The following is a 24,806-nucleotide window of genomic DNA, read 5'->3' on the forward strand; positions in this document are numbered from 1 at the left end:
ATTCACAGATCTCATATTATATTTTCACACTATTAGTCTCATTTAGGTTATTTTCATAGTTATCTATGTAATGTAAAAATTAAATTTTAGTATATTTATTTCATATTCATAGAAATTCTTAGGTAAGCACTAATTATCTTAAAAAATCAGGCAATGGAAAATTTATTCCTTCCTGAAAATAATTACGCAATTTGAAGATACCCAAGGCAATTGAAATATCACCGTCTCTAACGTTGGTCCTTATTGTATTAAGTTTGAAACCAGTTTTTTAGTCAATAATTTGAAAAACATGATTTTCAATTTGGCCATCGTTGTCTGTTTGTTTTGTAGGCAGTGAAGCTTCCAGTTCAGTAAAATATTTAAAAAATAAAAATATTGATTCACAAACGCCATTTTGTTTATCTTACTTGTCTGATAGTATACTCGAGTTATATTTTTTATTTAGCATCCTTCAAATTAACGTGTTATTTTCATTCCAAAACATTTTTCAATAATGAATAAGTGACTGCAAGTGTTTAATTGTCAAATAACTTAGACTAATTACGCTCTACTGAACTTTGCTATATGTCTACTTACATATATCTTTACACAGTATATTATTCGCGGGTAAATTTAATTTAAACTTAGTTCAAAATGTTAGGTAAAAGAATGCACCATAATAGTAAAGTGAGAATGGCTAGTAAGGGCCATGATAACGGAAAGCCGTCAAGTCCTGGTATATCTCCTTACAATAAACCAGCGAAAATACCTGGTTCGGTTTCTGTTGGAAAAACGAAAGTTGATGTATGTCCTATACCATATATCAAAATACAAGATAATGCAACAAGTTTACCACGCTTCACAGCTATTGCTACAAGATCTGCAGATGAAACTATTGGAATGGATGAGCTTGATGCGCTACAACTAGAATTGGAATCACTTTTGTGTAATACAGCTCTCCGCATAAGATACTTTCAATCAGAAATAGAAAGTATTGACACAAATGAATCTAAAAGAGAAAAGAAAGGAAAAGCTGCTGGTAAACAATTGCAATATCCTGTAAAGCGAAAATTTTTAGAGGATAAACTATTAAAAACCAAAGACTATACTAAGTTATCAAATCAGCCCAAAGTGCCTAAGTTCAAAAATTTCTCAAATGCATCCAGTGCTTCTCATAATTATCCTAATGATCATGGAGTAAACTCTGACAATTCGGTAAAACTAGAGTTATCACAGTTTGCTTTACCAAAGAATAATATACCATATAAATTTTGGAGTTCTGTGGAACCATACTGTGCACCAATTACATTGGATGATATAAAATTTTTGGAATCACTATTGGGGCAGAGCAGTAATACAACTTTACCTCCTATACCACCACTTGGTAAACATTACTCTGAGGTATGGGCTGATGAGCATTTAGCAGAGGATCAAAATGCTTCTAATACTAATAAACAGAAAACTGGCATGTCACCAGATGCTTCAAGTTTGCGTAAAAAGTTAGAAAAAACAAGTGATAACATGATTACAGGTCCTTTAACACAAAGATTAGTATCAGCATTAATGGAAGAAAATGTTATGCCTTATGAAGTACCAGATATAAAAGTTAAGCAAGCTGCTACTACAAAAAATAGTTACAAAAATTCATTGACCCTAGAAAAATGTTTGAGAAAAGAATTAGTTGAGCAAGGTATTTTGGATCTAGAAGACTTGCCACCCCTAACAAATCCAGCTGATGATGAAATACTGGCAGAAATCAAGAAATGTCAGACTGAACTTACTGCTGTGAGAAAAGACAACTGCCGTAATCTTAAAAGTCTAATTACATTATGTAAACAAGAGATGATTAGACTAAATTTGAAGAAACAATTGGATCAGGTGGATATGGAATGTATTGATATTTACAAAAAAATGGTAGCTGCAAAGCAGAAGAAGCGTGTTGTCACAAAAAAAGAAAAGGAAGATGCATGGAAAGTAATCAATGAACAAATCAGGCTTAATAAAGAAATTAATGCATTACCTTTAACTGGACCAAATTCAAGTTAATTTTAGTTATATTAATTTTATGAAATCTATGAAATGTCATTATAAATATTTGTTATGTTACTTTTCTATTTAATATTCTGAGCAAAGCAATTATCATATTTTTTAAAACAAGTTCATTTCAGTGCAGACATTTTTCTTGATTCTATGTAGACTCTTTATAGCACACTGTGTAGCAATTTTAGGAGTGGTTTTAACTTGTATAAGAGAACTAATTTTCATTATAATTTTGTAACCATCAAAATCAGTAATCTCTCATTAAATGTATATAGAATAAGTATGCTTATTATATAAATATATTGAATTGGTAGGTCATGAAATGTTAACATATTCAATTTCTAATTCATGAAAAACCAGTCTTGACAAATAAGAGAACATTTAATCAACGTAAGTGTCACCATTGCTTTTAGATATTTTCTCCAACCAAGGAAATATTTTAGTTCTAATTTTTTTAATTATTAAAACACATTCTAGAGCTTTATGAGTTTTATTACTTAAACATGGAAATAGGTCTTCAAACTAAAAGACTGAAAGAGGTACCTATTTTATTTAAATTTTGTAGTAGTGTTTGCCTATCTCAAATTATTTAACGTCATACATGCAAAATTAATGCTTGTATTTAGCTCTGTCCTCATGCATTATTGTCAGCTTTGACGACCTCGGTGGTCTAGCGGTCTAGCACACCGCTTTACGTCCGATGGTCGCGGGTTCGATTCCTCGCAGGGCACAAACATTTGTATTCATGAGTATGATTGTTGTATCGGTCTGAGTGTTTTCTATGTATAATGTGTACCTATGTATTTACGAAAAAAAATCTATGTATTTGTATCAGTTATCGAGTACCCATAACACAAGCTTTAACTAGCTTATCTTGGGTCTAGATGGCGCTGTGTGAATTATCCTGAGATTATTATTATTATTATCTACTTATTTCGTAAATGAAAATCTCGTACAAAGTTACGTAATTGTCAATTATGTACCGAAGACCCAAAAATCTCGCACTAGAATGAGAATCCTAGTAGGTACAGAGAGTTGAAATCTTTTAAGTGTACACTATTCAATTTATACACCTCTATTTTAACTACTAATAGTATTTAATGATCTTCAAAACAAGATGATAGACTGATAATTAGTAATAATTATACTATTGTCGTAAATTGACCAGTATGTCTGCAATGTGGTTCCATCACTATATATTTTCAGGGAGACCGCATAAAGGTGGATGTGCAATTTACCGCATACGTATATTGTTAGTATTCGAACCAATATTACTTTTTAATAAAGGGACTTATTTTCAGTTTTGTAATATTTAATATTAATACAAACTTAAAACTCAAATGTGTGTTTTTGAGTTTTACGAATCTGTAAGTTTTACTATATTTGAAGATATGTACTTTTTTATCTCGAATAACCAATAAATAAATAAAAAACTGTATGTAAATGTGGGCTTTCGTTTTATTGCTGTCTTCATGTAAATCTATATATTACTATATTAAATCTATACTAGGCTGTACGGTCTACTGATCTTTGCTTCCATTATTAAAAAAAGAGATGGACAAATGAAGGGAAAACATATCAATGTTGTCAGCTGTTGTCAAACAAACTGACAAGTCAATGGCTGTATGGGCTGAGTCCTTTTGCCTTTCCCTAAAAAGGGCAAAACAGAACCAAAAAAATAAAACTGACAAGTCAAAAATTTAAATTTTAACGAACTACTTATATCGAATGTTAGCAATTCCTGCGGGTATAATAACACTATAATAATTTTATTGTGTCATTATTTTTAATATATCTTGGTGATTTAGTATAAAGGAACGAAATGGATAATCCACTTACACCTAATAAAATTCAAAGACTTATACATTTGGCTGAAGATAAATCATTCACCATCCCGAGACGATTATTGCTCAATGACGGGGATCTAGAGCGGTAAGCAGAAACTATAGATTAAGTAAGGGAAAGAGTTGAAAACTTACTGGTCAGAGGTAATTAGGTCTGCTGTCAAGAATCAAAGAGAATATGAAAATTAACTTTCTCCTCACTTTGCTATATTATTAAGTACCTCAGTGGTACATGTATATTTATGTACATGTACTATAATCTACATGTAATATTATATTTTCTTAGAATTTATAATAAAGCTGTAAATAAATTGTAAAGGAATACTAATACTTAAATCTGTTATAACAATGTTTATGTAAATATGTTTTATAGACTTGCATCCCATCAACTGGCTCAGGATACATCCTGTAATAAAGAGACATCATCAGGCATCTTAGATTTGGAGAAAGTTGAAGGTACATATAAAATAATTAATATCAATTTGTATATAATCTATTCTATATTTATAATATTATAATATTATTAATTATATATTTATTTATTATTAATTGAATAATTATACTTCTGTGTCCACCTCCCTATAGTTACATATCATAGACCTGTACTGTCGTCTTGATGTCTGGCTGTTGAAATAAATTTAATTTAATTTGTTTGAAATTCTGTTTTATTGCTGGATTGAATGCTATTAACATTTTTTTCCAGCCGACCTTTAGGTGTGAGTGAATATTTGTGGATGGTTAGGTTTGAAGATTACAATGATATAATATGTACTTTTGGAAAGGTGGTGTGTTAGCAAATTGGACTAATAATCCCATTGCTAGCAATTTACCATGTCAAATGGTTCCCTAATGAAACCATTATTGTGATAAATTCCTAGTGATTTTGGCATAATAGGCTAATTGACCAACCTCATGCTCATATTACCATTCTTCACTAGTGTCACAACAACGTAAACTTTAAGGCAGGCAGTGGCATCGCATTATATTCCATAAGTACGACCATAAGACCCTCATATATTTTCCAGGTTTTTAGGGGAACCATGTAGAGGTCAACCTGACTTGGTACATTGTAAAGCATTTATTGTTCCACATTAGTAACAAAACCCTTCCCCTAACATAAATAGATACAACTACTATTATAAATAATGTGTGTTAATATTTAAAATGCTTACAGGTTTTGGAGATTCAGGTGTCAGTAACCTATCATTAAGCAAATCGGTAAGTATTTTGTAACATAAAATATTTAATGATAAATAGACTGTATAAAATTATTTTGTCTATTTGTCTAATGCGATAGACAAGCATTAGATAAATAGACAAAATAATTTTGAATAAATTACATGATCTAAATATTCTAAAAGGTTCTGGGCCATGATTTTTGAGGATAGTATTAGGATAATATAGTTTATGAGTATTATATAACTTATTGGTTTTTGCATTTACCTCATTATCTAGTTGATGAAGATTTCCCCAACATTTCATGTCTTGTAGTTTTTCTCTATTATGTTTGTATCTTATGGAGAAAGTATTTGCAGTAAGACTATTTCTTCAAGATAACAAATAATCTATATTAGTTATTTGTCTGCTTTTTAAGTGAGAAAAGATAGTCTACGCCATCTCCTGTTATAATCTATTTTTGTATAAATTTCCTTAAGCTTATTCAAAAGTTTGAACTATACTGTACTTTACTTTTTCCCATCCTTTTAGATGTGAAAATGTAACAAACATACAGACATACTTTTGAATTTATAAAATATAGTGTGGATTTAGAAATGAAAAATCACTCATATTATGCTACTATAATGTTTCATTACTATTAAACTATGTAATAACATTCAGACCGCTTTCAATCCTGGTGAAATGACGGGACGATCAACTGGCACTGAAGGAGTGGAGTCTAATGTGGATCAGAAGTCAATGGGTTTAAGTGTGCCTCAGATGTGTGAAGAGTATCATCGACATTCCCTGGCCATCGACAGTATCACCAATGAAATGAATAGACAAACAATTGAAATAAACAATATAATGAGACACTCAATTGCTACTAATTATTCATTCCATTCAAAGGTAATGTTTATAGAAAAATATCTCTATTGTATATTTTATTACTACTATATTAATTTATTTCTACTTTTAGACTTACTTTTTACACTGTAAAAAATATGTAGTCTAATACCTTCTAGGGGTTTTTTTCTGTTATCATGGAAAGCGTTGAAAAAGTAGCCCTTACAATAAATTTTTGAACATAAATATAAATTTTGTTACGCCCAAATATATGTCACGTTCTGTAAGACTAATCTACAATAAGATTATATATGTAAGATTTAATACACAGTTACATACCCTATACACAATAACAAAAACACTACTTAGTGGATTTATATTATTTTGTTTCATTCACATGTGCGATCTCAAAATATTCACTGCGGAAACTTGACTACTGTTACGACATTCTCTAATGTTGATCAAATTCGGAAAGGAGGAGCCGTCAGTCAGCCTGATGATACCTCGTTCAGAGGCGAAACACGTGTCGCAGTATGCGTGTAGACTCAATAACGGTCGGATTTGATGACCATTAGAGAAAAAACAAAATAATATAACATTAAGTAGTGATATGCAATTCCTTAAAATAATTTGATAAAATATATAACAAAATATGTACACTGTTTAAATGTGTGTACATATGGGAATGTAGATAGCTAAATGAACTGGACGGTAGGGAAAATTTTATAATGTAAAAAGTTTGACGTTCAAAAGCGGCTAATCTGTCCTACATGTATAAATTATTTTGAATTTGAATTTGAATAAATCGGTTCACTACAACTTCCATACTTCACATTGAGTATAGTGCATACTCAATGTGAAGTATGGAAGTTGTATTTTTAAACCCCTAACTTAATTAGAATTAATTATTTGACAACCTATAATGCTTCTATTTTGTAATTATAGCACATATGCCAACTTTCCCTGACGAAAAGAAGACATACTGTAAAAATGATTGTTTACTGGTCTTATTGAATTTATCTTAATGACGTTATATTTCTGTATTCCTTACTATATAATTTTTCAGATGGTATATAATATACTTTTCAGAGAGATTTAACTGCAGATGAGGTGTCATTAGTGATGAGAGAAGCGCCACTGCCCGTAGTACAACAACAGCAGGCGCATTTTGTGGAGAGTATGTCGTAAGTTGTTTATATGTGTATTACAACAACTACTATTTCAATTTACAACACCAACACTTAATTAAGGATTTAATTTAATAAGAGTTGGTGTTGTAAATTGTAAATTGTTAAAAAATTAAGGATTTAATTTAAAATGTTATGAAGAAAAAAGCTTAGTGCGTGCATTACAAATATATGCATGAATGTCTATTTGTGAATTAGAAGCTATGAAATTAAATGTCCTGATTCCTACTAATATTGTACACACTTAAGTTTCCAAGTTTGGATGGATTAACTACTAGATTAGAATGAAGTTTTGGACAGAGATGACAGATCACTATTGTGTAACAATTAGAATACTTTTAACCCCATTCACAGGAACACCGCTGCGCTACTTCTATTATTGTTATAAAATATTCATAGATTTTTTTTTCAGTATGAACAATTCAAATCAATCTGTTGGAGCTTATTTCAAGAATAGATGTCCGGAATTTGGTAGAATCCTGGAAAAAACTGACAGCCCAGATAGGTCTATGAGACCTAGTATTTCTGATGGTAGTATATGTATGTACATAAATAATAGGAAAATTACTGAATTTTTATATTATCTAGCTTATTAAGCTAAATTCAAGTGGAATTTGGTCAATTTAGGAAAATATTCTTCAGATCTGTGTTGTGGCACTTGTACCCATGTGGGCTGACATACGATTTTAGTTTCTGATATCCAGTATTCTATTTTTATAAGACTTAAATGGCAAACAAATTGACGACCTGCATAAAATATTTTACCATTGCGCTAAAATATTAATTGTAGACATATTAACTAACAATTTTTGCTTTTAACATTAGAAAATTGCAGTTTAATAGATTATTTACATGTTCCGCTCTTACATAATAAATAAATAATGATAAATAACAATAAAAGTAAATATATGTTATTTGTATCAGCAATGCATGGTTAGTTTCCATGTTTCAGCACTATATCCATGTTATAAGTTCTGCTCATTTTTAGATTATTTTGCATCACTGCATATTAATCAAGAAATTTGTAAATTTAATTCTTTAAATTCTAACAGTTAAAAGACGACGAACTCGTACTTTTACTGTTATACTAGATACTTACATATTCTTCAAAATGTTTCAGTATCAAACAACACACCATTGGATCCAATAGCAAAATCTACGAACATCTACAAAATGAACCAAACATTAGACAGCGTACCAGTGAAATTACCACGTACAACAAACGTTGAGAAACCACCTCCACATGAGTTTATTAATAATCTAAACAATACCAAGACATTGGAGAAGCTTAGCAATTATAATACTGCTAAAATAATCAATCACAGTACATGTAGCATCAAAGCAGAGAAAAAGTTTGATAATGTGGCTGATATACAAAATAATGTACCTATGACTTCCAACATGTCCCTAAACCTTGATGCTAGTCATAAACCATTAATGAACTCAACTGCCAAACCTACAGATATTCTGTTAAGAAATCTCCAGTCCTCGTTACGTTTAGCAACTGAGGATACTGAAAGCTCTGTTGATAATTCATTCAGTATTTCAAAAATAGCAGATTATCTAGGTAAGTGAATGTAGAAAATAAAACTATGTATGTCTGTGTTTAATTATAGCTATTTGACTATAGATTAATTATTCAAAATCCATTCCATTTTAGGAGTAGACGTTGTCTACGTAGTTCTAATATTATGTAGTTCGAATTTTTCGTAAGTCAATATGTTTTATTTCTATAGTCTAGTAAATGATTACTATCTATAATAGAATATCAAGGATGTTATTTCCTAATTTTTGCTTATTTTTTTGCACATATCCTTTAATAATAATAATATACTTTATTGCACTTATTACATTAATAAACAAAGACAGTTATTCAATAATGTGAGCAAGGGCGGGCTTATCTCTGCAAGAGATATCTTCTAGCCAACCTAACGCTGTGACAGAGGTGGTAGTTAGCGGGCAACGATAGTGCTTGAGATTTTGTTTATTTTGATAGATAACAATATTCTAATGTATACTTAAAAAAAAAAGACATACACACTTACTAAATATATAAATATTAATACAGTAATAATAGCTAAACATTAATACAATACATTTAATAAATAAATATTATATTATAAATATAATAAAATAATAATAATAATAAAATAAATGCATACATATATAAGCAACTTTAATTTTTTAATTTGTGAGATTAACTTTTAATTTTTTTTGTTCAATTTCACAATTTTACTAAACTTCTAAAGTAATCATATAAAATAATATTGAACCTATATTTACAGGAAAACAATCTAATATAAGTATTACAGACTTGTTGCGACTGAACAAACATAAAGAAAATATGAACAAAAAGCAACCACTCACTGAGCTACATATGAATGCACTGGAGAATAGAATGAATAGAGATGTTCAGCCCACCCTTTTAAAGGATACCAAAAATATGGCTGCCGCCAGTTCAGCTGGAAGTGTCGATACCGTTATATGTGTTGACAAGTTAAATATCGATAAGGAATCCATTCCTGCATTAGTTGTGACCCAAGTTCATGCCAATGATATAGAAAATATTGGAACAGAAAATGTTAAAGAGAAACGAAGCTCAACAAGATCAAAGTCGCCATCCAGTAAGAGTCAGTCCACTCTTAGTACTGTCCAAGAAAACTATGTAAGCTTCAAATCAAATGATAGCCCAGTCCAAACAAGTAAAGGTAAGCAAATATGTAGATATTATAAATATGTAAACAACTTTATTCATTTGTGTGTTTCTATTATTATAATAATTATATTATGTTAGGTATATATTTAGTTAAAATTTTCAGGCGAAACTAATACATCTCATGTACCCTCCCCAAATGTTGAATATAAAGAGTTAGATAAATCTGTAAATTGGCACGAGATGTTACAACATACGCACTTGAAATCCGACTATTTGGCTAAAGGTTTGTGGGGCTTGCTTCAATCAAACTCATGGGACTAATAACAATCATCTTACATCTAACTAACCTAAGTACTAACTTAAAATTTTATTAAACTTCGATAATGCATTTTTACATACAAAATCTATTAACATACAGAAATATCCTTGTTGTAACTTAAATATATATTATTAACATAAACAATTTTGTTAATTTATTTTTATTTCATTTCAGAACAATGGGCGGAAATATTAACAACAGCGACCAATGGATTTGTAGGTAAGAGTAACTTTTGCACTAGATTCTAGTATCCTAAATTAACGTGACAACATTAAACTAAGTGTGCTCATTATTTCTTTTTGTATTTATAGGAGTGAGTTGTCCTGTTATTATAACAATAACAACACTCACAGATAGTTGGTTGACAGCAAAGTTTCAGTTTGATGAATTACCAAATAATGGAAAAGATCTTTCTATAGAAGCGCCTCGTTTCCCATTACTGCTGTCTCCAGGCAAATCGGAACAATTTACATTGCAGTTGATGTCTAGTGTCGAAATGAATGTCTCTATTCCATTCACGATATTTTTAAAAGATGCTTCAATAGAGGATGACTGCGAACAAAAAGGAAACATACAAATTAATATAAAAATGCCCATGATACAGGCTATGTCTAGTGATGGTTTAAATAAAGTTGTATTTTCACCAACACAAGAGAAATCATCGCTTACAAGACTGTTTGTGGTAATGAGCGATTGTTCAGAAGATCTGCAGTTAGATTTAACAGTTTTTGAAGGTGATAGCATGTTTTTGATTAAAAATGTACAAGAAATAAAGAAATGTGATATCAATAAAGTACTTATGGATCATCCAACGGGCGTGGAAGACGTACAGCAACCTGGAAAAATTAAATCCAAAGCTCTAAATAAACAACTGTGTAGATTAACAAGAGGCAACGCAATTAAGGTTACAATTACGTTCATGGCGCCTTCATTATCGGAAATACAATTGAGTAAGTTTTTAGATATTTTCCCTGTTATTAAATTTATAAACATAAATTCCTGATTAATTACTTCAAATTCAAATTCAAAATTATACCTATTTTATTTTGCTGTAGTGTTCTTAAATTAGATACAGTTTGAACTTTACAGTTTGAATTACTATTGCCCTAATAGTATACATATTCGTCTATGTTTTTTGTTACCTTTTCAAGACTAAACGGCCAAATAAACTCCTTTTTTGACGATACATCATATCTCGAGGATGGATAATAAAAACAGTCAAAGTCACTAGTATTTGCTAGTGGTTAAAAAAATAAATATAATATTTAAATATAATATAATATTAATGTTTCTTGATATTATGTGAATATTTGTGTTATACCCTGTAATTATTTTGCAGAAGATTCCGTGGCTACATTCCATGGGGCACTAAATGTACATCTGATCGGTATTAAAACGGTTTTGAGGAAAGTGGACCTTATTGCAACTGTGGGATCGGTCAACTTAGTTGTAAATAACTTGACCAGTAACAAACTGCAACTCAGTCATGGTAATTTTTTTTTTAATTTATATATACCCATTTTCTAAAAACGCGCTAACTGTATACGCTCGCGGTTTCATCTATTTCAGCCGCCAGCAGCTTGCGTTGTAAGCGGTGTTACGCCACTGAAATCAGTCAATTTGAAAGCATAACGTCTTTAGTCCTCTGAATTAGCAACGCATAAGTGATATACATATATTATAAATGCGAAAGTTTGTGAGTATGGATAAATGGATGGATGGAGATTTGTTACCTTGAAGACACTTTACATCAAGTCATATATCTTATATCCTGTAAATTTGCACGCGGGTGAAACCTAGTATAATATAAAATATAATGTATTCTTGAAAACGCCCACATTATTACATGGATAAATTGATTGTATCGTACGGAGATGGCATGCAAATTGAATTTTAAATCGCTGCAATACAAAGGTCAAAATATTTTTATTTTCAGCAATGACTACTATCAACGTATCCAATACAGGATCAATATCGGGTACATGGATAGTCAAATTTAAGAGCGACAGTAATAGTACTTTTCCTTTCAAAATTACACCATCCAAGTTTGATTTACAACCTAGCAGCTCCACATCTATAAATATGTTTTACACTGGAGCTGCTGACTGTGTGACTGATGCGTAAGTATATGTTTCGTGTAATATAACAGTATCTGCATCATATGATTCCGCAATTGCGTCAAAAGCGTACGTAATATTAATTTTTTTTTGAGGATAAAATGTAAAAGCACTAAAACAAAGTATGTACTTTATTTTCGATAATTTTCTTCAACGTATATATGAATATCTGCTGTAAGTAACTATTAAGAATTCATTTAATTTTTTAGTATACCACATGGTACCGATTTATGATAAAAATATAAAAAATACTGCCATCCACCATCTCCTAAAAGTGAATATTTAATTTTTGTCTGTCGGTTACCTGTAATGTTTATTGTTAATAAACGCTTAATAATCACCACAAAAATCAGTGATATCACAATTAGAAAAATCATTAGAAACCACACAGATGTAATATCGTCTGATTATATTATAATATATTGTTTAAACCAAGAAAGTATTAAAACACAACAAAATGATTGTTACAGAATAGTTATATTTGAAGATGTTGTTACTGGTAAAAAAACAACCATGGACATTACCGGTGGCATAGAGAAACCAAAATCATTCCCGATTAAAACTAACTACAATATTATGTCTTGGGTACGCGCCGGTCGCAAGGAATTGAGTTTAAAAAATTCCACAAATAAAAAAGTGTACATAAAATGCCAAATAGTAGGTGAAGGTTTTTCGATAGATATGCCCGGTGTGGAGTCACGAGGCAGTTACATATTATCTTTTGGGCCCAACGAATGCAGACCATTATCTGTCATTTTTACGCCAAATTCCACGTTGCCCCATGCAGCAACATTATATTTAGTGTTCGATAAGAACAGCGATTTTACACGAAAGGTAAGGATACAATATGTTTAATAACATTACTTCATATATGTTTGCATGGATTGCGTTAGGTATAGGGTTATTGGTGTACATGTAGCAAATCTGCTGGTGGAGTACGATAATGCCATGCACTTGTAATATTATTAAGTTTTTTTCGAACTATTTTAAGGCTGCAACTGGTTTTTCCACGCCACTTTTCAGACCGAACCGCCTGAAAATCATGTTAAATTCTTGGTGAATTTGCCACGATGGGACAACTGACCTGACCATATATTCATCTTATCATCCTCCATTGGTGCCCCGCCAACGTAAACCGTTCGCGCAGACGTGTCCACCATTCCATTAACATCCCTTAAAAAAACCACACTCTGTGTCTTTTAAGGGATCTATGTATGGAATAGAATAGAATTGAATAGAAGATCATTTCTTCAAATAAACTTAATTTAAGCACTTTTGAATAGTCATGACATTTCTTTATTATCCACCCTTCATTGGGAGAGCTATCTCATCACAAGAATAGAACGGTGCATCCGTATGCGTTAGCTAATGACTAACGCGGGGCGAGAGGGAAGGTTGAAAAGGGCATGGTATAGGGAGGTAAACGAGAGAGATTCAGTCGCCGGACGGGCCTCGCTGTACCGCGTAACACGGGCGCCACACGGGTCAGAGAGTCGTCTCCTATCCCATCGAGGCGAGGCCCGTCCGGTGACCGAATCTCTCTGGTTTCTCTCCTTATACCACTGTCTCGTATGGCGAGCCGTTTCCGAGCGTCGCCTCCCCGCTGGGCATGTTGTACCACGTGGCGCGCGTGTCAGGTGGCGCTGTGCGCGTGCGCGGGCGGCGAGGGCGCGTGGTGGCGCGGGCCGGTGACGTGCGGCCACACGGCGCTGGTGCGCGCCGCCGCCGGCGCCTCCGTCGCGCTGCCGCTCTACAACCGCGCCGCCGCGCCCGCGTTCGTGCTCGCCAAGGTGCATTTCAACTGTAAGTTTACATATCTTCGTTACTTACCCTCGCAACATCGTCTGCATCACACTTACTTCATTATCGTTATACTTCGCCCGATTTACATAATATTTTTAAGCAATATTGCTGTAAAGTTTCATGAAAATCCATTCAGTAGTTTTTGCGTGAAGTAGTAACAGATAACAATCCATATTAACAAACTTTCGCGTATATGATATTAAGTAAGTAAGATTAGCTGCCTTTACATATGCGCTATTTCACACGCGAATAGGTTTTTGCGCAGGAAAGAATGTGCCTGTAAATGTAGACACAGAACGAGAAAAATTGCACGCGCCGTTTGCGCAGCAACTCGCGCATTCCCGCGTTTATCAATCGTGCAAGATTTATTGTCTTTCTTAGTGTATAATTATTATTGCAATAGGCGAAAATCTGATCTGGAGCAGAAACATAATTATATAGAGTTATAAATCTCAAACATGTCAATGGAATATAAAATTTTAAAAAGAAGCTGAATTGACATTAATCATATGCGGAAACTCGCGCGAAAGAGTGTAAATAGAAAATAGTTAAATACAGTGACTCACATTTGCACGCTCTGACATTCCCGCGCGTATGAATATATGTATGAATGATTTGTCTAAAGGCAGCTACTAGGCATGTGACTCTACTGTTTATCAGGCGTCTATACTTTATGGTAACTGTTTACCATCAAACAACAGTATAACAAACTTTGATTAATTGATGTGTGGTGGTACTGCGCAGTGCAATTCACGTGCGCGGCGCAGAGCGCGCGACTGGAGGGCGCGGCGGCGGTGGTGCGGGCGCGCGGCGGACACGTGGTGACGCTGGCGCTGCCGCCGTCGCTGTGGCCGCGCCTCGAGCGACGCGCACGTGACGCCGCCACCACCGCCACGCTCGCCACACTCACGCTGCTCACCGGCGCAGAGACCACGCGGCGGCGCATACTCAAGTCAGTCTCGACGACCGTTGCCACATTGTTATAGATCTTTCAGATAGCGCGGTTAAGGCAATGGGGAGTGTCCAAGGGAGTTTTATTAAAAACAAGAAGTGAGCCTGTAGATATAACATTTAAATGACTAACCTGCTTGGTATTGTTCACTCATCAGGATTTCTTCCTGTACATGAAACTAATTTTGAAATTAAATAAACTTCATACATGTAAAAAGTTACAATGTTTTCGGTTAATTGATTTGTTAAAGTATCAAGATTGTATACTACATTCAACTTTGTATACTAATATTGACTTCTCGGAATAATATGTCATGTATTACTTAATTGTTATGATTAGCCAATTCGGAATTGAGAAGGATGTAATAAACTATTTGTACAAAATATTTCACATATTTATTTATTTATTTAATGGATAAAATATATTATATATAAGTTGCGAATATTCGTCAACGATTTAAACCATTAATATAAGCGTTTATGTGTTAACAGAGTTCTAAGAGATGAGGGACAGAATGGGGAGCTGAATATTTCACTGTTACCAGAGCACCTACGGTCACTGGCTGGTCAGTTTGAAGGGGAGGACCCTACTTTAGATAATTACTTAGCAGATTTCAAGGAAACCAAGGTAAAGACTAAAGAAGAACCTTCATCGTTTGATCCTATAATTTATCAAATCTATTTTAGATATAATTATATTTCACGTGACAGTAATATTGCCACAATAAAGTTTTCACTAATATCTAAAAGTGATTTGGTTTGTAGAATATATCTTTTTTATTGGAAAATTGCAAAGTGACTGACACTTAAAAACATACTAAATAACAATTACTAATTTATGAATTAAATAAATATAAATTGCATTTAAACTACTGTATACTATGTTAACAACAAACAATATTATCCATACAGGGATACAGTAATAATGTGTTGCTTTTTCTAAGTGTAGTTTACCCTTTGTACTCGTATGTCCCCGCACGGGGGATATATAAGGGATATCGAATCTCAACTGTTATGCTAATTCAAAATTATTTACAAACTTTCTAAAGCATAATTAAAAGTGCAAAGGGTTAATATTACGAGTAGGATTTACTTTATTATACTATAATGGTAATGTATATTGATATATTGTTTCAGTCATCTCTCGACGAATTGATAGGTGGTCTCCAAGAATTGACGGCACAAATCGACTTACCTCAAGACTTCGCCGATGAGAATACAATCATCATCTGTGACGACTCTATGATAGAACATCATACGCTTTATGATTAAGTTTAAAGTATTTATATTAAATTTAGCATTATTATTAGTCAAAGCCTTGTACATTTTTATTCCATATAGTTTTTATTGTTACTGTAGGATTGGCATTCGAAAACTTAACAAGAGTTTAAAAAAAGTTTCTTTTTCTCCTGCTCTTTATTAAATTCTAATACTGCAATAGCATGACGTATATTTAAAACAAAATACTACGCCGGTTGTGAAATAACAAGAATATTCAAGATAATAGTAAATTGCTGGTCAGTTCTATTTTATTTTAACTATGTTATCCAGAAGTAATATATTATAAGTGGGCAATAGACTCCGTCAATAATATCCTCGATTAGTGTTCGATATTAGATATTTTATGGACTTTATTTTATAATGATGATATGATTTTTTAATTTACGCTGCAGTGATTTGTTTCTATTTATAAGAATAAAATTAAATATATGTGCTGTAATAAGTTTATTATATTTTATCGAGTTCCATTTCATTACATTGTGGATTTCTATTTTGTTTAATTCTACTATCATCACTATGTGTGAGATCAGAAATACTCAGTGCAAATATTACACTACAAATATTGCAATGGCGGTTTTCAGGTTTTTGCACTGAAACTTTTTGGTGTTTTACACATGCCAATGGTATTTATACATGGAATTAAAACAAAATAATACAAATACATAAATTTTATATATTAAGCACAGCACCCTTATTTTATGTTAATCACTATATTTCGTGTCAGTGTTAATTTATTCCGTCCATTATAGGAATACATACATTGTGAAAAATTGCAATGTAAAATTTCCTTCTTTCTTATTAAAAAAATAAAAAGCAATTATAATTTATATCATTTATTATTTTCTTAACCAGTATATTTACTCCAATCGTTTTCCTATTTTTTTTAATCATTGTATCTAAGAGATTCGTCTGTCGTCGAATTATCCATTAGAAATTTTATGACCATTAAAAATATTGCCTACAACTTATAAAACTAAAATGCATTTCCATTTATAATAATGTCATTCAACACGGCAAAATGATATCCATTCATATATATATATTTATACACAGACTAAATGGTGGACTTTAAAAGATTAATTTTTCTAATATGTATTCAAATCTTTTACTATAAACCCCTTTTTAGGACACATGTAAAAGATACAGAATAATAAGCTATACAAGAAAATCGTTGAAATAAAGTTTGGTGTTTCAGAGGGGTTTATTGTAAAAGATCGAATCAAAAACACATAGAGCTTGGTGTATATTATCATGATTATATCCTCTTATACAACAAAAATATTCTTTTTAACGCACAACGCACAAAATACGTATCACACGAACACGCTGTCACTACTTGCATACTTCACGCGTTCGCACTCGCTCGCACATCCACACGCCTCGCATTTGGCAGTTTATCAAATTCATTCTTACAATAATGTTAATATTCACGTTAAAATCACTCACAGTACAAAATGCAATGCGACTCAATTCACCGCCGTCAACTGAAACTTATTCGAGTAAAAAATACAATATATATATGAGACGAGCGATAGAACGTGAATGCCAACATTGTACAAAAGTGAACTCCACACGGGATGTCTACTTTGCCGTACAATCTACATATGAAAAATCTTATTAAAATGGAAGTACTTACACATCTTTATAAGGTTAACATACAACTAATTTGGGTCAAAATGGCTGACGATTCGATTAGAACAGTGCTTTGAAAATACTATCTTCATTAAATTATTGCATTTATACCTATTAGTCTAAAAGTCGCAAAAGAAGACAACGAGGAGATATTAATTTGCAATATATCCATCTAATATATATACTAAGTTTTAGAAATGTACAGCTAAAATAATCCCCGGATGACACGTTCACTTGCGGATAAAGTGCGCATAGTCATATTTATATACATAATAACACACTCACACGTTTTTACATTAGGAATTAGACATACTAAACTAAAAAAATAAACCAGTCACTTAATGAGCTATAAAATAGTATGTAAGATTGCCAACGATACACTGGCCTAGTGTGCGATAAGCGAATCGTCGTCGATCGCATCGCTATTGTTATAAGAACAATGACATCTCTAATAATATAGTTATAATTGCCGAGGCTCGTGAGTTAGTCGCTGTTGTTCATTTTAAATTATTTCTTAACAAGTAAAATACTTTCTCTGCGTAAACTATCACATCTAGTCGAAACAGAGATCGTATTTCGTAAGAGATCAATATGGCTTTAAACACGTGCGGTTCGCATTAGAGTTGATCAATGTTAACATAAGTATTAGCAATAGAATGCCACATCTAACTTATAATTATAGTGCCGTAAATAAATCGCTCATAACTGTTAGGTAACGAAATAGGTTCATACTCGCCCACCACTGAACGATGCCAGCTGTCTGATTCAGCTCGGCAGAGTCACAACACTCAATAATAAATTGAATAATTTAGACATCGGTGCAACACAGGTAAATGGATTAGAAAATAATTATATGCATTAGGTACAATTCAGTTACAATGGGCTAATTTCAATTTGTCATTAAAGTATAATTATCACAGATATTTAAATAAAAGTAAAGTATTCATGTCGTTGATATTTAATTGGAATTGTTGCAGTGTGTCTCGAAATAATTACACCTAAAATGGTCACCGATTGATATCGGAGCATGCATATCTCGTGTCGTGTATTGTAAGCTAGTTTCTCGCTATGTATCCAGTACCTTTAACGCGATTTAGCTTCGAGGACTGACTTCGATTTTGTAATACTTTTCAACTGAAGGCGTCGAATAAAAACGTCACCGTGTGAGACGAAGAGTTATTCGAGTCACTATGTACGATTGCAACTGCAATTACTTCGCCCCCATGCGCTTCTTTAGAATCTATAAAAATATGGATACAACACAAATATTTAGAGTATGCAACGTCGGGTGTTACTGATTTTACTTATCATTAATTAATAGGTAGACGAGGAAGCGGACGGATCGTCAAAATGTCACTTGTTGCGTCGCCTCGATATCTCTTGTTTACTATTTTAACAGTTCGCAGCTTAATGTTCGCACTGAGACCGCGACGTCGCTCGCGGGGTCAATCGAGGCACTCGTTAAACGTCACGTCGAACTTCCACTGTCAATCGCGTACGGGATCCAAGAGCACTGTCGCGGGTGGTTCCGGCCGGCGCGGCCCTAGGGCGGCGCGGGCGGGGCGGCGGGCGCGGGCGGCGCGGGGGGCGCGGGCGGCTAGGGCGCGCGGTACAGCAGGTAGGCCGTGAGCGCGGGCGGCAGCGCCAGCCGCGACGCCGCCGCCTGCAGCCGCGGCCGCCCCACGCGCTGCCGGATCACGCGCCGGCACAGCTCCATCAGCGGCAGCGGCTCCGCTGTAATCGCACCATGCCACGTGTTACGATTGCCATTTAGCAATTGAGTTTCAGTGTATATCACATCGTATATCATTGTTACATTGTTTTAATGATATGGTGATCAATTCTCTATTTATATGATATCTATATTAGTTCAATTTTAATACTAGTGTAATATGGTATATATTACCGATCCTAAAAAAGCTTTTTACGTGCGCTCAACATGTTTTAACCACACACCCTAGGAATTGTAAGGCATATGCGGTATTACGGTCGTCACATGGCCACGTGTCGGCCGTGGCGGTGTTCATAGGCGATAGATACTACTTACAAGCATGTGACCAAGTGGGTTATTGCACCAGTTGGTAAAAGTACTTACATAAAAATAATTATAACGCACGAATATATGTATATTTGAAACGATATCACTATTATATCTCTGAGACGTGGACTCCTAATAACATAAGTGATAGAGATATGTAAACTCACGATCGAGGCCGCCAATGTACTTCATGGTGATTTCTGCATGCCCCCACACGGCCGACACGATAGGATAGAGTGTGTTGCCGCGGAGGCCTCTCGCGGCGACGCCCAGGTAGCGACCGTCCGCGCAGAACGCGAGCGTGCCCTCGTCCATGTCGAGCACGACCAGCAGCCGGTCGGGCACCAGGAACTGTTCGTCGGGCCGCAGCAGTGCTGGGTACGTAGTGCCGCTCCCGCCCGTGCCTTTAGCGTTGTGATACACCTGAAATTGAAAAATATATATTATTTTTTCCATTCAATTGAATAATTACGACTACAGATCCGATTATAGCGCGATCTAGGTAGTGAGTATGTCACATGTTACTGCATCGTAGGGATATACTTGATTAACAAGTTTAATATAACAACAACAACAAGCAATATATAACAAGTTTTCTAATATAAAGTTAGTATAATGTTATGCATCAGAATATTAACTATCAAGAATTTTCATTTGAAATATATTAACATAAGTTACGTGTTTATGTAGTTTATTTTGCAGTTGCATTTAGCTTGTAACGGCAACTCTCAAATGGTTTATACAAAACCGTAAAATTAATTTTATTTTGTTACAATCAAGAATTACCTATGAAGAAAAAAATATCTCTAATAATAAGTTTGGTGGTTTAAACATAAGTGACCATGCACGTGATATCCCTGTTGTTTTTACCATCAGATGGGCCGTTTGCAGCCTTCGTAGTATAAAAGAAAACCATGGACGTACCTTATTTCTGCCTAGATCCCATCCCCAGCTCTGGTCAGTGGCACCGACTAGGCTCTGGTAGCCGACGGAATGCAGAGGCGCATGTGCAGTGGCAACTCCGACGACGGCGTGTGTACCACGCTGCCTGGCCGGCCACACCACCTCCCAGCAGTGGAGTCCGCGCGAGTACCCCACGCGGCCCCGGATACAGTCCGTACTTTGCGCTACTGGATGTCGGTGGAACGTTAACGCATCCTCTTCTTTTACAAATATATTTAGTGATCTGGAATTTATTAAATGGTCGTCAGATTATTGATATATTTATCACAGATACGCGAAATGCGATAGTAATAAATTCAGTGGATGACGCCTAGATATATAAGTATGCAAGTACAATAGTGTACATTTACATTTTGTTCTCACATGTTACATACGTTACTCTAAGATAGATAATACTGTATGTAATATCGGACAAAGGAAGCGTAACGCAATCGAAATGGTATAAAAATATAGGTTCGAAAAGCCATGGTGGGTACTATTTATGTTTATACACGACCACTAATAATTTTCAATAATTTTCAACACTTGGCGTTTTCTTTGTCATCTTGGTTCGATATGTTTCGATATTTCACTTTAGAGATGCTTCTGAAGAAGAGTTAGATCTAACAGTAATATTTTGTTATGATAATTTACATTGTTATATAGATATCCAGATTAACTTTGAATATATTTTATAGTACTTCAAATTATATATATATAATAAAGGTAATTTATCAATTTTAATCTTATAGTATACACACAAAGGTACATAATTTTATAATGATCCGTCACTTTATGACATTGGAATTACAACTACAATGGATTTGTTCAGCGTTCGTGGATCTTACAAATTAATATTATCTATTTAGATTTCCCTATTCAAAATTGCTGTTGCATTGCAACCAAGGTTTTATGTCGGAAATCTCACATTACAAGGATTACGGAATAGAGAAGCGTTTCGTAAACTGTATCTTAAAATAGATGAAGCGATGTGGACTAACGGAAGAGTTAGAAAAAATGTAGCGTCAATGTTGAACATTACACGATTGCGGTACCTATTGTCTTTAGCGTGGTGTAATCACATGAAGTAACCGTCCCGTTTAAGTGTAATCAGATCCGTGAAGAAATAGTAGGAAACAAGAATATTTTCTGTATTTAATATATAGCTACGTATACTAAATGAATAACAGTAACAAATTGTACATTTAAAGAAAAAAAATGCAATAGGTAGTTATTTCATTGTCGATATTATTTATGCATAATGCACATGGTATTTAATCATGTATGCCTTCAACAGAATCGGTGACCACGCCTACTTAGACTTATATATGTTCAATTTGTTACTGTATAGGCCTACTTTGTTTTGGCTAAATATTAAAAGCATATGCGGAATAGGTAATAGTATTATTTAATAATATTCACGTTTCACGGTTGCTGCAGCGCACGATTTGTAGGATACTAATCGGTTAAAGCTGCCTATAAGGCTTGTTATACCAGGACATGAGTGTTGTTAATGTTTATAACGCATAGTTTTCTAGTCAAATACAAAAATGTGAGAATCCGTCCGAATTAGTTTATCATCATTATTAAAACAAAAAAAAATAAACAACGGTTCAATACAACAACAATAAACGCTATCAGTTTCATCTACTCTGAATGACTTGGTTATATATTTCGTCAATCTCAAAACTTTTATTGTGTTTTTGGAGGATTGCTTAGAAAAGAAGAAACTAATATCATATATTATAGGCCCTACAGAAAACTACACTAAATGTGAACAATCACTGAGTGCTAACAAGTACAGGGGATGAACTCTTTATTTGTGGCAAAGAGGGCTATGGTATGGTATGGTATGTTTCTGTGTTAAAAATATTCGATGGTACACCATACCTGTCATCTGGATTCCATGCATGTTTGAGCTGGAGCTCGGGATGCGCGGGCGGCGCGTCCAGTAGCGCGTCGAGGCGCGCGGGCCGCGGAGGTTCCGGCGCCAGCTCTCGCGCCACCACCGCTTTGAACGGCGCCGTGCACTCGCGCGACACCGACTTAACACCGCCGGACAGCTTTTGCCCCATGTTCATGCCCCTGCAGCGAGTGCGGGCGCGCTTCGGCAGCGCCTTGAGGCCGCCGCGCCGCGCCTCTTCCGCGCCACCGCCGCCCCCGCTCCTCACTGAGCGCACCCCGCTCTTGTACCTGGAAACAAACAAAGATGCAATTGTAGTTACATGGACATCAGCAAGTACTTCACCTGCGTTAACAACCACAATATTACTTCTACCTAAATATAAAAGGTCTTCGTGAGTGTGGCTATTAATTGACCATGCAGTGGTCAATCTGTATTATAATTATTACTTAATTCTATTATGGAAGTGCGAGAAACCGGTTTGTGCGTTAGTGAGTGGCATCTATGTCGTCATAGCAGATGCCGGGGCGTCGGCTTCGGAGTAGCCCGCTCATCTTATGTAACTAGCGACCGTCTAACCGTGAAAGTCACCGCTCAAAAGCCAAGGTTAACATGGCCCTGGAGCTCGCTCCAACACATGCGAATGTTCTATTACCGCAGATTTAATTGCTCTTTATTTATCCTTGACCATGATATCATGTAATTGTATATTAAATCCTTCGTAATACATAATAACAAGTTGTGTGTTAGTTGGTATTGTTTTTTTATAATATAGTATAATAACTTATAGAATCAAAGTGGATATAATTCTAGGCTGCACATAGAATAAAATTAAGTAAAGCTAAGAAACATGTTAGCGTTTGCGCGCACAATCTATGTGAGATGGGAAGGGACGCCTAAAAGGCATGCAGACCACAAGGCCGTCTGCCTTTCCGATGCCTAGAGCGCCTGCATGACAAAAGCGGGAAGTGAAAGGCAGTGAATGTGTCCCCTCCCGTCGCGTCGCCACCGCTGCAAGCCGACATCGCTGTTGAACAAGTTAATGTTCCTAGAATGGCGCTGTGGCTAGCCTGGCAGTGTTCATTAACTTTTCGACAATAACCGTAACCCTACGTTTATTGTCGAAAAGCATGTAGATAATGTCATAGACACTGTGATTTCTAATAATAATAGTGTACCTCCTCAATATATACATACACAGAAGTCGCCATTTTTATGTTCCTTTTGTTTATTAAATATTTTCAAGTACCCTCAAATGGGTTGAAGTTCAAAATCAGTGTTATGTTCGCTGAACAAAATTCCACAGTGAGTTTAGGGCCTTTTTGTATTGCTGCGGATCACAAACAATGACAAGAAATTCTTATAGTCGAACTTTACAATAATCAAATAGTTATAGAAGTTAGAAACCGGGTTCTTTGGTCAGATCAAATAGTTCTCTTAGGTTGTAAATATAAATTTCTCATATATAAGAGTAGGTATTATATTACGAGAACTAGGCACTTATAAAATATACGTGGTCACGTTGGTAATCCTACGTGTATGTTGTAATAGACTCGGAATCGATTATCAGATGTCTGGAATATGACATACATACCATACAGGTCAGTCTAATATAAGTAGGTACATGTGACTTACCCGGTAGTAAATAAACAGACGTACATGCGATTGCCGATAGCGCTATGACGTCATAGGAGGTCAGGAATTATACGACGCGTACAATATAAAGTTTAATTGGATTTGCGGTTTATAAAACATTAATTTAAGTGTGTATAAAATATTACCGCTCCTCTTGCTTAATGAGGTTTTGTGGTTACTTTCCGTTCATATACGCCAATTTAGAAAGGTTTGAATTAACCCGATCAGTTGTTAATTTAGCATTCTTTATTAATACTACATAGATATTTCTAACTAAAGATAACTATTGTTTCTGCTAAAATGTCTCTTGAACGTAAAAACTGCTTTGTTCCAATAAAATTATCAGCAAATTCACAATGTGTTGACTCGTACGTTCTCGGTACGTAACAACAAACTAATGATGTCACTTTGCAACTGATACGTTCTAACCGTGGGAAACTAGTTCGTGTAGAGACAGATAAAAGTGTAGTTATGT

General features: G+C 34.4%; 3 protein-coding genes across 7 annotated transcripts in view; 2 read left to right on the plus strand and 1 right to left on the minus strand.

Annotated features, from left to right (window-relative positions):
• The first annotated feature begins 391 nt into the window (after positions 1-391).
• Positions 392-2,677, plus strand: LOC131847199 (transcriptional adapter 3). Its single transcript, XM_059196687.1, has one exon. The coding sequence runs from the start codon at positions 634-636 to the stop codon at positions 2,023-2,025; it is 1,392 nt and encodes a 463-aa protein (XP_059052670.1). The 5' UTR covers positions 392-633; the 3' UTR covers positions 2,026-2,677.
• A 1,063-nt stretch (positions 2,678-3,740) lies between these two features.
• Positions 3,741-19,052, plus strand: LOC131847242 (uncharacterized). 2 transcript variants are annotated; one of them, XM_059196759.1, is made up of 18 exons: positions 3,741-3,951; positions 4,237-4,319; positions 5,038-5,081; positions 5,703-5,930; positions 6,957-7,051; positions 7,467-7,585; positions 8,175-8,621; positions 9,340-9,762; positions 9,874-9,993; positions 10,204-10,248; positions 10,341-10,979; positions 11,369-11,518; positions 11,966-12,149; positions 12,617-12,980; positions 13,784-13,949; positions 14,694-14,901; positions 15,393-15,528; positions 16,038-19,052. In XM_059196759.1, exons 1-18 carry the CDS (start codon positions 3,842-3,844, stop codon positions 16,170-16,172), a joined length of 3,696 nt encoding a protein of 1,231 aa, XP_059052742.1. In that variant the 5' UTR covers positions 3,741-3,841; the 3' UTR covers positions 16,173-19,052. The 2 variants fall into 2 exon arrangements, with proteins under 2 accessions (XP_059052742.1, XP_059052741.1); XM_059196758.1 differs by lacking the exons at positions 13,784-13,949; positions 14,694-14,901; positions 15,393-15,528; positions 16,038-19,052 and having other exon boundaries at positions 7,467-7,594; positions 12,617-13,719.
• Positions 19,053-19,383: 331 nt separating this feature from the next.
• Positions 19,384-24,806, minus strand: part of LOC131847243 (protein gustavus) — a 60,978-nt gene continuing 55,555 nt past the window's right edge. For all 4 annotated transcript variants that reach the window (XM_059196763.1, XM_059196761.1, XM_059196760.1 and 1 more), the window contains exons 2-5: positions 22,684-22,986; positions 20,776-21,037; positions 20,019-20,274; positions 19,384-19,547 (exon numbers count right to left, since the gene is read on the minus strand). In XM_059196763.1, coding sequence (XP_059052746.1) covers positions 19,411-19,547; positions 20,019-20,274; positions 20,776-21,037; positions 22,684-22,874 — 846 coding nt within the window. In that variant the 5' untranslated portion in view covers positions 22,875-22,986 and the 3' untranslated portion in view covers positions 19,384-19,410. The remainder of the gene's footprint in view (positions 19,548-20,018; positions 20,275-20,775; positions 21,038-22,683; positions 22,987-24,806) is intronic.

Source organism: Achroia grisella, unplaced genomic scaffold (genome assembly GCF_030625045.1).
Source record: "Achroia grisella isolate CSIRO2021 unplaced genomic scaffold, CSIRO_AGI_Agris_v1 utg516, whole genome shotgun sequence".
In the NCBI taxonomy this organism is placed as follows: Eukaryota; Metazoa; Arthropoda; class Insecta; order Lepidoptera; family Pyralidae; genus Achroia; species Achroia grisella.

Coding starts and splice junctions, on each gene's coding strand:
- LOC131847242 (XM_059196759.1), top strand. CDS start 3,842: ATGGATAATCCACTTACACCTAATAAAATTCAAAGACTTATACATTTG. Junction 10,980..11,368: donor ATTATCGGAAATACAATTGA/GTAAGTTTTTAG, acceptor ATTATTTTGCAG/AAGATTCCGTGGCTACATTC. Junction 15,529..16,037: donor CAGATTTCAAGGAAACCAAG/GTAAAGACTAAA, acceptor ATATTGTTTCAG/TCATCTCTCGACGAATTGAT.
- LOC131847199 (XM_059196687.1), top strand. CDS start 634: ATGTTAGGTAAAAGAATGCACCATAATAGTAAAGTGAGAATGGCTAGT.